The 17,597-nt window shown below is 38.1% G+C and overlaps 1 protein-coding gene across 1 annotated transcript; it reads right to left on the bottom strand.

Annotated features, from left to right (window-relative positions):
* Positions 1-732: 732 nt before the first annotated feature.
* LOC125237386 lies at positions 733-16,053 on the bottom strand. Its single transcript, XM_048144406.1, has 5 exons — positions 15,762-16,053; positions 14,215-14,365; positions 13,719-13,841; positions 13,147-13,311; positions 733-1,683 (listed from the first exon to the last, which is right to left on the bottom strand). The coding sequence occupies exons 1-5, from the start codon at positions 15,852-15,854 to the stop codon at positions 1,115-1,117; spliced, it is 1,101 nt and encodes a 366-aa protein (XP_048000363.1). The 5' UTR covers positions 15,855-16,053; the 3' UTR covers positions 733-1,114.
* Positions 16,054-17,597: the final 1,544 nt, after the last annotated feature.

Here is a 17,597-nt window from a genome sequence, read left to right as displayed (position 1 = left end):
GCACACACACAAATAACAAAAAAAAAAAATAGGCGCGAATGTTGATAGCCCTACCACAGTATAATAAAGAGTACTATCGTACAGCCACTCCCGCTCCTCGCTGAAAGTGCCGCCCACCCCCTCTCGGTTACCTCACAGTTACCGCCTGTCAAAAACGCGAATAGTCGACCTGTCATATTTCACTCATACGCGTTCACCTACACGAGCTTAGACTGTGTGCTAGGAACGCGCCTCTTTCATATATTTGATCGCCAGTGTCCGGGGTGTGGCCCTACAGAAATTTTGAAATTCGCGCCTTTCTCTGGGGACAAATTTGTTTGACAGGCTAAATATTTTACCCTTTTTACGTATGTTTACATTTAAATTAACTGTACTTACTTGTAACACTTGGTCTTGTCATGCCTAAACAGCAACGGCTGGCATATCTTGAGCACAAAGTCCCACATCTCTAACGACACTATCGTAGACCTCGAAACCTTCCTTTCCAAAGCCTCATCAACCTCTTTCTGCACTAAAAACTCTTTCTCTGCCGCTGTCTTCTCTTTATCTTTTCTACCCTTACTCTTCTTTTCTGAACTCTTCTGTTTGTCACTTCTAGAGGTATAACCACTCTCTGTACTTCTGTATCCGCTTTCAGTACTTTTACAACCACTGTCAGTAGATCTGTAGCTGTCGCTATAGTCACTAGCTCGACTTAATCGCTGCCTACTACTGTCATCTAGCTCAGGCGTGCCTTGACATTTAAAATCAACTACAGGAGAATCGTATTCAACTAAACCTTTGTCTTGACTGTCATCGTCACTTATATTTTCTTGCTTAATTTCATTTATTACTGATTCTAGGAAATTGTCATCCGCTAAACTGTCAGACATGTTCGTATCTTGGTTATAATCGAAGCTTTTCTTAGGTTTGACCTTAGCAAAGTCTTCTAGTTTAGAATCCCCACCAAATATGTCTAATATTTCGTCGTCATTTGGATCTATTTCATATTCAAAGGAATCGATGACAGGTTTCAGTTTCTCTATCTTTTGCAGAGTTGGGACCTCAACTGCTTTTAAAATAGCTTCTTTCTCCAGATCCTCTTTCGTTTTTTCTAAATCTTTTGTGGTTTTGTCTATATCTTTAAAGGTTTCTTTAACCTCTTTGGGTTTGTTTTCTTTTTTAGGAGTTGCCTTAGATTTGTCATCAACATGAGGGCTCGGTTTGTCTTCATTGTCCAATGACCAACTGTCACAGACCAAGTAATCGCTGAGATTAACATCTGTCTCCTTAGGGTCTTGTTCGACAACAGTATCTGCACCTGTAGTTGATTCTTTAGTATCTTTCTTAGATTCCCTTTCTTTACTCTTATCAGTTGATTTATCTTTATACTTGTCTCTATCGCTTTTTCTAGGTCTATCATATCTGCCAGAATGCCTCCTGGAGCTATCGTATCTGTCACTTTTCCTCTTAATATCCCCACTTCTACTGACAGAGATTCTGTTAAGTTTGGGAGGGCACGGCGACTTGTGCGTCTGTTCTTTTTCTGCGCCATCTTCTTTTTCCTTCTCGGCGTCGTCTCTTGTTTTACGCTGGAAGGGTTATCGTAGTCTGGCAGAATCTTCTGGTAGTCGAATTTGAACTTTTTGCCTTCGGCCTTTGCTTTCTTTGCGTCTCTTATTATCTCGTCGACTTTACTCGCATCTGTAATTTGACATTACTAATGAAAAAAAAAAAACAATTTTATGAGTAATGAAGACTAACTACTTATGAGCAATTTTGCCAATTTACTTTCGAATATAGATCTAATAGGAAGTATAGCCACTTATGTTGTATCTTTAAATTATTAAAATAATTACTAATCTATATTAATCTAAACTTATAGCTACCCATCAACATGCACAAGCACAAAGCAGTCAAGCAAGTAAAAAGGCGAACCGACCATTTCCAGTTACTACTATTTCTCGATAAATTATCGTATTTTAAATCTTTACACGTAATCTTTAGTTTAAGGAGCCTATAGTAGAAAACAACAAAAAGTCGATTCACGTACAAAATAAAATAAAGATACCCTGTCCCGGGCGCGGCAACGGCGCCGGCGCGACGCGGAGCCTGCGGGCTGAAGCATGCGTGGGGGCGGTTATAGGGTGCAAGGGGGAAGGTTAGAAACTCAAAAGGAAAAGCATTCAGGCGCCGACTCCGAGGTAGTAAAGGTTGCTCAGGGATGAACTCGCTTATTATTTGACGACCGGTCTGGCTCAGTCGGTAGTGACCCTGCCTGCTAACTCGCTAAGCCGCGCTCCTGGGTTCGAATGCCGGTAAGGGCATTTATTTGTGTGTTGAGCACAAATATTTGTTCCTGAACCATGGGTGTTTTCTATGTATATATGTATTTATCTATAGTATGTCGCTGAGCACCCCTAGCACAAGCTTTGCTTAGTTTGGGGCTAAGTTGATCTGAGTAAGGTGTCCCCAATATATTTATTTATTTTATATTTTCTATAGTCTGTTACTTTAGCCATTTAAATAAACGTAACAAAATCTACCCTCTAAAAGTCTGAAGGCTCCTTATGCCAGTTGAAGGTAAATGAAAAATTACAAGATCAAAATAAGAAGGTTACAGACAGGTCGCTCGGCGACAGATCCAATTGGTTTTTAACCCCCGACGCAAAAACGACGGGGTGTTGTTAAAAGTTTGACGTGTCTGTCTGTGGCATCGTAGCTCCCGAACGGATGAACCGATTTCGATTTAGTTTTTTTTTTTTGTTTGAAAGGTGAGTTAGTAGGAAGTGTTCTTAGCCATGTTTCATAAAAATCGGTCCACTATGTCGCGGTCGGAGTTTTTTCAAAATTTTAATTTTGTTGTATTTGTTTGGTTAAACGACAAAAATGTACTAACTACCCGAAAATGTGTGAATTCGCTACTTGCCTTCTAGTCAAATCAGCTTCTTTTTATGAACTGTCAAAACGATTTTGAACGGCTTGCTAATAAGGAATTAATAATGAAATCGAATTGAGTGACGTCACGGTCAACTGATTTACTTTATATATAAAGTTGACCGTTTTATAAAATTTATATTTTATAAATCAGAGAATATATATACATATATTTGTATTTCTATCTGATTTATAAAATATAAATTTGAGTTAAAATTACTTCTGTCCCTGTTTTTCTTATAATTATCTCATGCTTTATTTTGTGCATGGTATAAACTATTTTATTTTATGTTTAGTCAACTTGCCTATTAATCGTTTACGTTCTTTTAAATACCTAAAAGTACACCGTATAGTGTGGAGACAGACGTACAGCACGCATTCAAATAAGATGGTATTTTCCTTTATTTACTTACGCTCCGTTTTTCTTTGTCAAATAATGTTTGGTCACGGAAACATGGTTTTACTAGGAACTCCAGATATTTATTATCCACGAGAGGAAGACCTCCATATAGCAATTCAATTGCCATTTAAGCTAAAATCTTTTAACCCATCCCTGAACAACTATTAGCAACAATATCGAGCCGGCGCCATTCAAAATAAGATAGCTGACTGTACACGAGCAAGACAACTTGCAGGAGCGTTCCATGGATTTGTCTATCGTTGTCTCGAACAAACGCGAATTTATTGAACGTTTAAGCTAAACCGCGCCGGGCGATCCGCACCGGACTAATATGTATTAAGGCTGGTTTTACGGCTCAGCCACGACATTGGTCTAAGCGCGGCAGCGGTGAGCGGCGACCATACATTGGAGCGAGACACAGCGATGGGGCTTTTCATTCGCACGTATGGCTGCCGCTCACCGCTGTCGCGCTTAGACCAATGTCGTGGCTGGGCCGTTAGTGTCACGCGGACCGACCGCGCGGAGCGATCCGCACTGGACTAATATGTGTTAACTTCAGGGAGCGTTTTAGAGTATCAACTTCATACAAATTGGTCGCGCGGACGGTCCGCGTGACACTAAAACCAGCTTAACAGGCATGCAACTTTCTTTTCTTATATCAGACTAGCTTTTACCCGCGGCTTCGCCCGCGTAATAAAAGTATTCTTATTGAAACGTTTACAAAAAATAAGATTTTCATTTGGATCCGTAGGTTTCTTTGTATTTAGGTACATCTGTCCGCGATTGTGATGAGATGGGATGTGAGATGGCGCCGATTGTGACCAACGACAAATGGACGCGTTCAGGCTGTTAAGGCCGTGTTGCACGTTTATGCGTCCGTGGCACACAAATGGTCTCGCCGGAAGATCAGCGCTGACCCTGTGGTTAGCATTACGCTGAGGCGGGACCATTTCGTGGTAAACAATTATATGAATGTGTTTTATTTTTCTTTGTTTTTTAATTATTATTTTTTCTTTTAACTTTTGAATGTGCTTTTATTGTTTTATGTGTTGTATGTTGTTTATCACGAATAAATGATTGATTTATTTATGATTTATGATTTATGATTTATTATTTCGATTAAGGTAAAGCGGGGCAATTCTCGACTGCCATTGTAACTGATCTATTTGCTGTACGGTCAGCCAAGAAAGTGGTTTACCACTTTTCGACTCTATTGATCGAAAAGTGGTAAACCACTTTTTTGGCCGACTGTACCTTACACATATTACTATTGTTTTAAAAGAAATTCTTGCAATGATTGTAGAATTGTTACACAGCGACCACAGCGTAGGTAGTAGGTACGAATATGTATGTATTTTACCTATATGAATATTTATACTGGGGAAACTTCATACAACCCACATAGCCAGTATCTCGACGCTATGGTCGGTAGGGTAAAAAGTACTTTCTTGCATTATCGCTTACAATTTTTTCCATTTTGCTTATACTTATTGCAAACGTAAACATATAAAAGGCAAGCAAACAACGATCTTCTTACAGCACATTGAATGTAATAGTTATTACAGTCTACAGATGCAGGATACTCGCCGATGCCTACTTACTAATCCCTTCCCACTGAGCCACCTGCATTTTACACTGCCTAGATATCGATTGCCGACCGATTATTCCGACCCCAATCCCTATTCTTATCCCTGTCCCTATCTCTATCCTTGTCCCCGTCCCCGTCCCCGTCCCATCCCCGTCCCCGTCCCCGTCCCCGTCCCCGTCCCCTATCCCTATCCCTATCCCTATCCCTATCCCTATCAATATCCCTATCCCTATCCCTATCCCTATCCCTATCCCTATCCCTATCAATATCCCTATCCCTATCCCTATCCCTATCCCTATCCCTATCCCTATCCCTATCCCTATCCCGTCCCGTCCCGTCCCGTCCCGTCCCGTCCCGTCCCTGTCCCTGTCCCTGTCCCTGTCCTTGCCCCTGTCAAATTATCATGCTAATAGGAGGTGAACTTTGAAAAATCCTTTCTTAGTTCTCCTGGAACTTCCGTGTCAATTTGAAATCTCTTGAACCAGAAGTAAAGATAAAAACTAAACCTATACTTATGGCTATTTTGGATATTTTAACCCCATTGCACAACAACAGGGGAGAAAATTTCTTTTCCACCTCATTAGATTTTAAAATCGTTGTATTTATCGTGATCAGCGACCCGATAAACCATAAAAACGATACCCATATTGTGTTTTTGACTTTACCCCCTTTGCACCCCTTTAGGGGTAAAATTTTCAAAAAACCTGAAACATGTATTTAGTCATATGTCTTTAGAAATCCTCCTGTGAAGTTTCGAATAAAATAGTCAAACTAATCTTGTTTCCCCATACAAACTTTGAACCCCCATTTGACCCCCTTAGGAGGTGAATTTTGGAAAATCCTTTCTTAGTGCTCCTTTACACTATATAAGGAACCTACGTGCCAAATTTGAAATCTCTAGGGCCAGCGGTTTCGGCTGTGCGTTGATATGTCAGTCAGTCAGCTTCTTCTTTTATATATTTAGATAGTCAAAAACATTATTAATATTATCATCGATTGAACGCCGGAAAATGCATTTGTATGGGACAACCAGAATGCTTGTGGCCTTGTGCACAGCGTTTATCCGTCAAAGCTCGTTTATCCATTTACTTTTGTGAATAGATCACTCATGAATGTTGCAAATATAAGCTCCTGCCAGTCAGCTAACTTATTTTTGTTAAAAAAGGGAAGTATTAGCATTTAAGAGGTTTTCAGGATCACTTCAATGCACATAAAAACAATGTGAAGAACATTCTAAAAGTGCAAAACATGAAATCGAACAATGAATAAATAGGTAGGTGTAAAATCATTGAGCCAAAGAAACCATCATACAAAGTAAAAAAGCATATCATTACTATTCAATGAAAATAACTGTCATTTAGTCGGCTTATTATATAAATAAAAGAAAATTACACTTAGTGACGATATGCTTTTCCTTCATCTAAAAAAAAAAACAAAATCAAAAACAGTTAATGCTGTAAATTAGTGTAAATGGGTGAATCAACTTTTTCTTGCTTTTTGCAAGAATTACCCTTACTTATTATTAGGTCTACTTTTGTGATTTTTAACCTTACCATCGTGAATAAAGATCCTTATTTCACGTATACCAATTAGGGAAAAATTTAAAAACGATTCATTTTTAATTAAAACAATATGTGACCCAGTGGAAGAGACACTTTTTTCATACAAAAGTGAAGGACAGCTATGTCCACTGGGTCACTGCTTGAAACAAAGTTATAAAATAGGAAATCCTATAATTACATGTTGTATTGCGTAGTATATTTGTCTTTAATATAATAAGTATACATTAATTAGACTAAATCCCAATTAAATTTTCTGACCACATGTAGTCGAAGTATGCGAAATTTTGCTGGCAAAGAAAAGTTGATTCACCCAAATATTCATTCAGTGTGCAATAGCCATAAAGACCACAAAATTGCATTAACATCATATATCCTGACCAGAAATATGGCTGTTGTCAGGAGGGCGCTGTTATTCTAATACTGTACGGGTTGCCAGTTCAGTATAGTATGATGAAAATAGTTCTAATGAAATTCCACAACATGGCGCGTAGACATAAGGTACAGCGGGGCAAATCTCGACTGGGGGGCAAATGTAACTGGTCCATTTTTTCCATGTTTTACAATGTTTGCATTATTAAATAGTGTCCACCGGTTATATATGGTAGGCGTGTTCAGTGGATACTAGTAGAACTCATCATAAATAATGAAAAAAATGGATTAGTTACAATTGTCCCCCAGTCAAGATTTGCCCCGCTGTACCTTATACATATTTCTGGTCAGGCTTCACAAGCAATATGAATTATGGTTACAGTGGATGTTACAGTTAAGACCCCTTACTCCTTAGAGCGCTCATCAATTTCACGAAACGGCCATCGATAGATGGCGTTGGCGCTCGGTACGCAAGCACCGGCAACTCAACGCGCGTTTCAACGCAGACACGAATAATCTTGATAGTTTTGAATTAAATTGCTAATAACATAATTTTCAATTTTATATGGGGACTCTTTATTTAATTTCATATTCATGGTATGGTAGTAGTAAATAAGGTATATGAATGTAGTAAAAGTATAGTATTAGTCTACATGTACATATATAAATTCAGGTTTCCTAATTGATTGATTCAACAACCAACACCGCTGAGCCGAAACTACGAAAGCTAGAAAGTCGAAATTTGTATAGATTGCATTAACAAAATTTCGAAGAGATAAGAATCGATTATGAAAATTTACACCCCTAGTAGAGGGAAAAAGGGGGTGAAAGTTTGTAGCGGGATCAATTTGTTTTTTTTTATTAGGAAAATTTTAGTTAGGAACTTGAAATTAGAGAATAGTTTAATAGTGATTTCTGTTTTTTAGGGTTCCGTAGTCAACTAGGAACTCTTATAGTTTCGCCATGTCTGTCTGTCCATCCGTCCGTCCGTCCGTCCGTCCGTCCGTCCGTCCGTCCGCGGATAATCTCAGTAACCGTAAGCACTAGAAAGCTGAAATTTAGTAACAATATGTATATCAATCACGTCAACAAAGTGCAAAAATGAAAAATGGAAAAAAATGTTTTATTAGTGTAAAGTGTAAAGTGGGGGCTGATTTTTTTTTCATTCCAACCCCAACGTGTGATATATTTTTAGATAGGTATTTAAAAATGAATAAGGGTTTACTAAGATCGTTTTTTGATAATATTAATATTTTCGGAAATTATCACAGTTATAGTGACTTTCATATTTTTATAAGAACAGCATGCACTTACGTCCAGAACAGTGACATTTGGTGGTGTCCTGCCGTTTCGCCGAAAAACGTTTCGTCAAATTTCATTATTTAGTTATGTTTGTTAAGCATAATTATTGAGTTTTCAAGTCAAAGTTTGTCAAGCTTCGATTTCTTATAATCGGATTCATGAGGAATTGAGAAACTCCTCAAACCTTAGCGTTATACGTATATTGATTTGTGTTGCCATCAAATAATTAAAGCATTAAAAGCAGTTTTAAAAAATACCTACACATTTCTACATAATCCAACATTCGCAAGTAGCTTTCACCACAACCCGAAAGGCGGCGGTTTTTTTTTCTTAAAAAATATTAAACGTTTTTTTATGGGATAGGAGGCAAACGAGCAGATAGGCTGCCTGATGGTAAGCGATCACTGCCGCCCATGGACACCAGAAGCACCAGGTGCGTTGCCGGCCTTTAAGATGGATGTACGCTCTTTTCTTGAAGGTTTGATGGTCGCATTGGTCCGGAAATACCGCTGGCGACAATTCATTCCACAGTTTAACTGTGCATGACGTGACCAAATTTGCAAAACGTTGCATCTTAGAAACATTTTAAAGGGTGAAAATCAAAATATGTACACCGTGTCCAATAAGTTTGAATACAGCACAAATAGCCAATAAAACAAAATGAACAAATAGTTACTACATTATTATTATATTTTATGAATGGCACTCTTATTTACTACATTCACAATAAATGTTTTGGAATAACTCCAGCATTAACTTGTTTACCAGCCTCAAACGCTTCTTAAACGGATCACACGCGGCACGCACCGTTTTCTTCACATTTCATCCCAAATACTCTCAATAATCTTTTTGAAATGATCTAGGTTTATGATTTTATAAAAATTTAGTCTTCAAAGCATGTATGACCATACAAAGTAGTCTAATACGCCTAAACCTGGAGGCCTGGGTGGCCACTCATGTTTCGGATAAAAAACTGCCAAATTAGTCTGAAACTACGCTAGAATACCATTTGCCGAATGTGCTGGAGGTGCGTCTTGTTGGGACACATGATACTCATTCCCAAACATCCTTTTTAACTTTAAGGCATTTTTTCTCCAAAACCTTGGTTTTAAAGAAAAAAACGTTGATTTTAACGCTTTTATCTGTAAGTACTGAAGGTAGTTTACCTCGCTTACATACTGCATCCCACACCTGGGCCGATGGTGAGCTCTGGAACCTAGGCACATTTTTCTAGTTGCCCGGAACGTTATCTATCCTCGGTACCCATAATAGTTTATTTTGGACACGTGGCGTCTGTTTTATCACATACAGATTCTGCTTATAAAAAATAACTCGTCACCTGCGTGCCGAGCAAGTATTTTGTTGGCACTTTACCTCTTTGTTTTTCTTAGACACTTCGGAAATTTCATGAACTTTGTGCTTGTATTTTATTAAAAGGAATATACTCTTCAGTTTAAATAAGAATTTGATGGCCTGTGATCCCTATATCTTTAGAACTGAGGTAAAATGTGAGTATTCGGACTTATTGGACACGGTGTACATGTTCGTTCTAAAAGTAGCTGATCAAGCATCGTCGGTTTGGAAAGCCTGCGGTAAAATTTTTGCTCATTACTATACATATTCGATTTAAAGGGTTTTGAGATTTAGGAAATAAAACAACGCTTCATAAGATTTAATTTAATAGCATTATGTAATTATAATCTCAATGTAAGTGCAAGCAGTCTTATTTACAATAAACTTAAAAGCGGAAACAAATATATGCAGAAAGAAAAAAAAGAAGCTGTCAATACTGAATCCCCTAGGGTGGCTATGTATGAATAGCACAGAAAAGTATTAAAATAAAATAAAAACCGGCCAAAAGCGTGTCGGGCCACGCTCAGTGTAGGGTTCCGTAGTTTTCCGTATTTTTCTCAAAAACTAACCTATAAAGTTCAAAACAAATTTTCAAAGAAAGTCTTTGTAAAGTTCTACTTTTGTGATTTTTTTCATATTTTTAAACATATGGTTCAAAAGTTATAGCGATTATTTCCGAAAATATGAAAATTATCAAAAATCGATCTTAGTAAAACCTAATTCATTTTTAAATACCTATCTAACATTTTAAATACATATATCACACGTTGGGGTTGAAATGAAAAAAAATATCTGCCCCCTCTTTACATGTAGGGGTACCCTAATAAAACATTTATTATTATTAACGACCTTCCACATATTTATAATGAGCCCAAACATGATGGGGTTATGATGAGGAGAATAGCAGTTCTGTTGACCACCTCCTGACTCCATCATGAGAACTTGGACCTCGTCTAGTTCGATGGTGCTCGTCAGCCCAAATCTAATGAGCCCGAACATGATGGGATTATGATGAGGAGAATAGCAGTTCTGTTGGCCACCTCCTGACTCCATCATGAGACCCTGGACCTAATCTAGTTCGATGGTGCTCGTCAGCCCAAATCTAATGAGCCCAAACATGATGGGGTTATGATGAGGAGAATAGCAGTTCTGTTGACCACCTCCTGACTCCATCATGAGACCTTGGACCTCATCTAGTTCGATGGTGCTCGTCAGCCCAAATCTAATGAGCCCGAACATGATGGGGTTATGATGAGGAGAATAGCAGTTCTGTTGGCCACCTCCTGACCCCGTCATAAGACCTTGGACCTCATCTAGTTCGGCGGTGCTCGTCAGCCCAAATCTAATGAGCCCAAACATGATGGGGTTATGATGAGGAGAATAGCAGTTCTGTTGACCACCTCCTGACTTCATCATGAGACCCTGGACCTCATCTAGTTCGATGGTGCTCGTCAGCCCAAATCTAATGAGCCCGAACATGATGGGGTTATGATGAGGAGAATAGCAGTTCTGTTGGCCACCTCCTGACCCCGTCATAAGACCTTGGACCTCATCTAGTTCGGTGGTGCTCGTCAGCCCAAATCTAATGAGCCCAAACATGATGGGGTTATGATGAGGAGAATAGCAGTTCTGTTGACCACCTCCTGACTCCATCATGAGACCCTGGACCTCATCTAGTTCGATGGTGCTCGTCAGCCCAAATCTAATGAGCCCAAACATGATGGGGTTATGATGAGGAGAATAGCAGTTCTGTTGACCACCTCCTGACTCCATCATGAGACCTTGGACCTCATCTAGTTCGATGGTGCTCGTCAGCCCAAATCTAATGAGCCCGAACATGATGGGGTTATGATGAGGAGAATAGCAGTTCTGTTGGCCACCTCCTGACCCCGTCATGAGACCTTGGACCTCATCTAGTTCGATGGTGCTCGTCAGCCCAAATCTAATGAGCCCAAACATGATGGGGTTATGATGAGGAGAATAGCAGTTCTGTTGACCACCTCCTGACTCCATCATGAGACCTTGGACCTCATCTAGATCGATGGTGCTCATCAGCCCAAATCTAATGAGCCCAAACATGGTGGAGTTATGATAAGTAGAATAGCAGTTCTGTTGAACATCTCCTGCCTGACTCCATCATCATGAGAACCAGAACCTCATCCTGGTCCCAAAATATAATAATAATTCAAACTCTCAACAAACTTCACGTATAACTTAAAATCCAAAATCATATGAAAAGCATGTCGAATGCTAAAATTGCATAAGGTGTAAAAAGGATCAAGATTTGTTTAGTCGCAGTTTACGGCACTTCTCGGAACTATCGAGCTGCTTACGAAAGCTAGGTGCGCCGGACGATCAAACGCAGGTCCGTTGTCTTCGAGCGCTCGGCGCAGACTGAGCGGGCTCGCGTTAGCACAGTGTCTTTTATTCGAATTTTAGGTGTTTTAAAAACATATCTATCGACAGAAAGGTATGTCTTATATGTATGATTTTTTCTTATAGGTCAATAAGAAGTTCTAGTTTAGGATAATATTATTTAAGAGTTACAAAAAATGCAGGAATCGCAGGAAAAATACATAATGTAAACCTCTTTTTATCGAAAAAATGGGGAGGATACGGAAGGTTATTTATCCACCATTTCAAGTAAATCTTAAAATGTCAAAGTATTAGCTAACTCGTACAGGATATAACAAATAGGATTGTGATCATTTATTACCCCAAATAACATTTTTAACAGCACAATCACGATTCTAAACGAGCTATCCCACTATGAAAATTGAAAACGTCTTCCGAAAAAACTGATTTTTCGGAAGTATAAAAAGACATATTTTAAAGTAGTACCAATTGACTTTCTAGCTTAAGATATGTACTTTTAGGAACATTATCATTTTTTTAATAATCATTTATAGTTTCTTTATAATTTTGAATGAAAAAGGTTCTATTTTGCAAAAAACGCTCGTCTTTAGGAATAAGGCCTCTTAACATTCGGTTCAGCTCTTACCGAACCGAACGTTCGGCCGAATATTCGGTTACGCCATATTTTTAAGGCGGATGTTAAGATTAAAACTATTAAATGATTGATAATGGTTAATACATATATTGTGTTACTACAACTATGTTCTTATGATTTAGTGGATAACTAAAACTTAGTTAAATCAACTGTGTACTCTTTTCAACTCTTAAACTACGGTTTCTTAACTTTTTTACAAAACAATTTGACGCATTGGTAATTATAATTATCTCTTTTAGTAGTACCTTAGAAAGCTACTAAAATAGGAGCTTCGTATCCAATAGAATACGTAAAATCTTCATTAGTTATTTACTTTGTTTATTCGATAAATGTTCGGCAATGCAACCGATTTATTCGGCCGAATACGAACATTGAAAAACTTGCCGAATATCGAATATTTACCGAATATTCGGCCCATCTCTAAATTGTATGCAATGCACCAGACCCTCAGGTTAAGAACTTATTGCACAGTCAGAAAGGGAGAGCTTCACTTCTTCTCCTATTATTTTTAAAAGCAGAGTGCTTGTATTAGTAGTTAAGTACAAAAAATAAAAGTAAGAAAATGCTCATAGACAGTCTTCTCCACAATGACCACAAGCCAAATAGTCTCCGTGCATTAAATTTAATTATTTATGTCCCAACTTACCCAGAAAAGTCTTAATCGGTGGCATAGCCTTAGTGGGCATGGCCTGCTCATTCGTGGAGCTGGGGCAAATGAGCCCCAGCGGGATCCCCAGGTCCACCAGCTCCATCTTACGTTTCATGTCTTCGATCTCAGCGAGAGTGCGCTTCTGCAATTCTGTGTAGGAGTCTGTAAAAATGATAATGAATTTATACTTTTATGGTGACAGCACGCTTTTGGAAAGTAAAATTTACAGCAGCACCCTACATAATAACGTACTAAAGTACATTACGATATAGCGTTAAAAAGGATGTTTTTCGCAATTTTCTTTTCGCACGTGTATTGTACGACGTGTTTCAGTACAGATGAGCCTCCGAAGTTTCGACGTGGCATATAATGAACCACTTCTCGCACTAGTGCGTAAAAAACACCATCTGTACTGAAATAGTACATTTTGATACAAGTGCGAAAAAGAGGAAGTTCGAAACGAGTGGCGATAGATTAAAACACGACCGAAGGGAGTGTTTTAAATCGACACGAGTTAGGAATTTCCTCTTCGCACGTATGTAGTAAGAAAACAGTTAATATTTACATACCCTGAAAATTTTTCCTGTTAGCTCCAGGTTTAGGCGGCTTGGGAAGTTTCTTGGACTCATCCTCAACAACCTTGGCAACCGGAGGCTTCACACTTGACAGCTTTCCGATCAACACTGTGGTACCTGAATAAGCAGATATAACTTACATACATACAGAGCATATTATTTTCTAATTCTTTTTTAACATTTATTTACTTTATGACTTATGACAAACACAAAGGCATAAAGTGAAATAAAATAAAATACATGAATAATTCCTTAGTAAATAAAATATTAAAAAACTAAAGAGGTACTTTACATAGTATAAAATCTTATGAGTTTCAAACTTAGCAGTGTTATTCCATCATTATTGTACATGACAATGCATTAACATTTTTTTAGAAATTCTTTGAAAAATCATATACATATTATCCAGTCATAAAATTAAATTACACTGTGACTGTAATGAATGTTAAAGTAAATATTACTACATAATCATCCTGAAATGCTGTCAAACCTGTCCCTCCAGCTGAACTCGAAGGTTTGACCAGCGGAGCTGTTGCGATTGGTGTTTTCTTCTGGATGGAAAATGCTCGGAGACGCTTCTTTGCATTCTCTACTCCTTTGCTTGATGGGAGCAGTTTGCGGGGCAGAGAGGGTGGAGTGGTCTATAATGTTCAGAACAGAAATATTCATAAATTGTGTGTATCATGCTCAGAGGGCGGAATTGCTCATGGCAAAAATCAAACGTCAATAGAGTTGGAACGTTCAATTTTATCAACATTTTCAGCTATCGATAAAAACAGTCACCTTTTAAATTTCTGCCTTTATTTGACCTCTGATTAGCTATTCGACCTTTTGATTTTGACCTCTTTGACTAGATTAAAAGTAAATTGTATAACATTTGAATACCATTTTTGTCACTAGTCCTCTTGCAAAAACGTTTGAAAAAAAATGGTTAATCTAAAACGAAAAACAGTCAACAAATGGATAAAGAAGTATCCTCGTCTTACTTACGACGAAAACAACTCAATATACTGATAATTTCAGTTCAATCGATAGTCGATAAAATTTAACGTTCCAACTCGATTGACGTTTGATTTTTGCCATGAGCAATTCCGCCCTCTGATCATGCTATATTTTACAGAACATGCCCTTAAGTTTCAACCTGACAAGTAATGTACTACTTTGCAAACTAGTACAGGCAAAGAACAAAATGTACTGTAAAATCATATTGGATTGCCTAAAATAAGTAAATAGTATAAAATATATATTCTACAATAACTCTTATATGTAACTGGCTGGTGTAATTTTTGAATAGATGGAAATTACATACATACATACATACAATCACGCCTGTATCTAAAGGGGTAGGCGGAGCACATGAAACTACTAAAGCTTCAGGGCCACTCTTGGCAAATAAGGGGTTAAAAGAAAACGAAACTGTGGCATTGCAGTGACAGGTTGCCAGCCTCTCCGCCCACACCACAATTGAAATTATTTTACTTCAATTAGCCGATGGCCTACTTATCCAAAGGCTAATAACAAATCACTTGACTGCTTATCACCGCAATCACTGATATTTTTTTAACTTACTGCTATTTTGGAATAGTTTAAATTAAAACACAATTAATTCAATTTTTCACCCATGTATACCTACTTTCTCTGTGTACAACTAAAAACAATCTGCTTTCATGACAGTTCAATGCATAGTAGAAAACACGAACATACTGTCTATTGTTAATATTAACACAGAATTTACGTCTATGATTTTACAAATCCTGATTCAAGGACTATTTGAATATACTAAACAGTAAACTTTAACAATATTTTGTCTAAGTAATTCATATAGTTTAGTGATATTTCCATACAGATGGAAGCACTTATATAAATCAATACTGCACCACTCCCTAGGCACTATTTTCAGCCTTGCATATGCACTATACTATGTATACCTTTGAGTACCTAGGTATCCTACACATTACTATTTACTAATAAATAACCTAATTTCGTAACGTCATAATTTTGTTACTATAATATCTAAAATGCAGCTTTCTATCTTACCTTAAAACTTACGACGGTTCCTGGTGGGGTGGGCTCATTGGAATCCTGGTTATCTGAACCCGGCAGACCAGAACTGGATCCTTCGGAATCCATTTTTACATACACTTATAGTGTTACACTGAACTCTAATACTAATTCATTGCAAAATATGAGGCACTAATGCTCTTCAAGGCATTGCGGTGAATTAAGTCCAATATTCATTTGACTTACAAAGCTAATGCACGAAATAATATGAGAATTATAAGCGACAGTGCAAAGCACGAAATGTCAGACAGACATTGTTGCCTTTCGTTTTTTTTTAGCAGGGTAACGTTCCGAATTCCTATACAACCATATATGTTCAGCGGAAAGGCCAAAGAGTAAAATATATAAGTATTTATCTTATTATTTTTGACGTGATAACGTCTAATAACTCGTTACTACGGGCAGCATGCACGAAAAAGATGACGTCATTGTCCCGTTTCGCAATATAGTTTTTGCGCCATCTATTGGCGCGCGTTGGAACTAAGCGGCTGATCGATGCGCTCGGTATGGTTATAGCGTGTGGCCTGAGCCCCACAGCTGGGACAGATGGCGCGCCCGTGTGTTGTTCTCGTTAAGCTGAGTTTAGACCAGCAAGTTATTGCTGCAAGTTTTGAGACGCAACTATAGGTAAGAGTGAGTGGCAAATATCTGCATCTCTTTCTAGCATATACTTCTGTCTCAAAACTTGCAGCAGCGCCGCAGAGATGGGCAAATCGTAATCGATTCCGGATTACACGATTACTTGATTTTACTTTGTAATCCACTACTGGGTGTCAGATTACTTGTAATGTAATCAAGTGAAACGGTAAATTACCATTACATATAAAGGAATCACTAATCATCTATACAATAATTACTATTACCAATAATTCGGAATCATAGTCGATTCAAAATAACTGAAATTATTGACTTGATTACTTTCAGATTACAAATATGTAGTACCTCAGATTGCTGACTGTCACTTTGACACAAAAGTCATCATGGGTGTCGTAAAATAGGTTTTAGGGGTGCTGATTCCAAAATTAATGACCAATTTGGAATCTGACATTGCTGACTGTCACTTTGACACAAAAGTCGTCATGGGTGTCGTAAAATAGGTTTTAGGGGTGCTGATTCCAAAATGAATGACCAATGTGGAATCTGACATTGCTGACTGTCACTTTGACACAAAAGTCGTCATGGGTGTCGTAAAATAGGTTTTAGGGAGTGCTGATTCCAAAATTAATGAACTATGTGGAATCTGACATTGCTGACTGTCACTTTGACACAAAAGTCGTCATGGGTGTCGTAAAATAGGTTTTAGGGGGTGCTGATTCCAAAATTAATGACCAATTTGGAATCTGACATTGCTGACTGTCACCTTGACACAAAAGTCGTCATGGGTATCGTAAAATAGGTTTTAGGGGGTGCTGATTCCAAAATGAATGACCAATGTGGAATCTGACATTGCTGACTGTCACTTTGACACAAAAGTCGTCATGGGTGTCGTAAAATAGGTTTTAGGGAGTGCTGATGCCAAAATTAATGAACAATGTGGAATATGACATTGCTGACTGTCACTTTGACACAAAAGTCGTCATGAGTGTCGTAAAATAGGTTTTAGGGGGTGCTGATTCCAAAATTAATGACCAATTTGGAATCTGACATTGCTGACTGTCACTTTGACACAAAAGTCGTCATGGGTATCGTAAAATAGGTTTTAGGGGTGCTGATTCCAAAATGAATGACCAATGTGGAATCTGACATTGCTGACTGTCACTTAGACACAAAAGTCGTCATGGGTGTCGTAAAATAGGTTTTAGGGAGTGCTGA

Source organism: Leguminivora glycinivorella, chromosome 21 (assembly GCF_023078275.1).
Source record: "Leguminivora glycinivorella isolate SPB_JAAS2020 chromosome 21, LegGlyc_1.1, whole genome shotgun sequence".
NCBI lineage: Eukaryota > Metazoa > Arthropoda > Insecta > Lepidoptera > Tortricidae > Leguminivora > Leguminivora glycinivorella.
The sequence above is the reverse complement of the archived record's forward strand: the minus strand, read 5'-3'. Positions and strand labels throughout refer to the sequence as shown.

What these genes read in the sequence shown, in the direction of transcription:
- LOC125237386 (XM_048144406.1), bottom strand. Translation starts at nt 15,854, where the DNA reads ATGGATTCCGAAGGATCCAGTTCTGGTCTGCCGGGTTCAGATAACCAG. An exon ending in GAGTTCAGCTGGAGGGACAG is followed by an intron (nt 13,842 to 14,214) that starts GTTTGACAGCAT and finishes CTGCTTATTCAG; the next exon opens with GTACCACAGTGTTGATCGGA. An exon ending in TAACAGGAAAAATTTTCAGG is followed by an intron (nt 13,312 to 13,718) that starts GTATGTAAATAT and finishes TCATTTTTACAG; the next exon opens with ACTCCTACACAGAATTGCAG.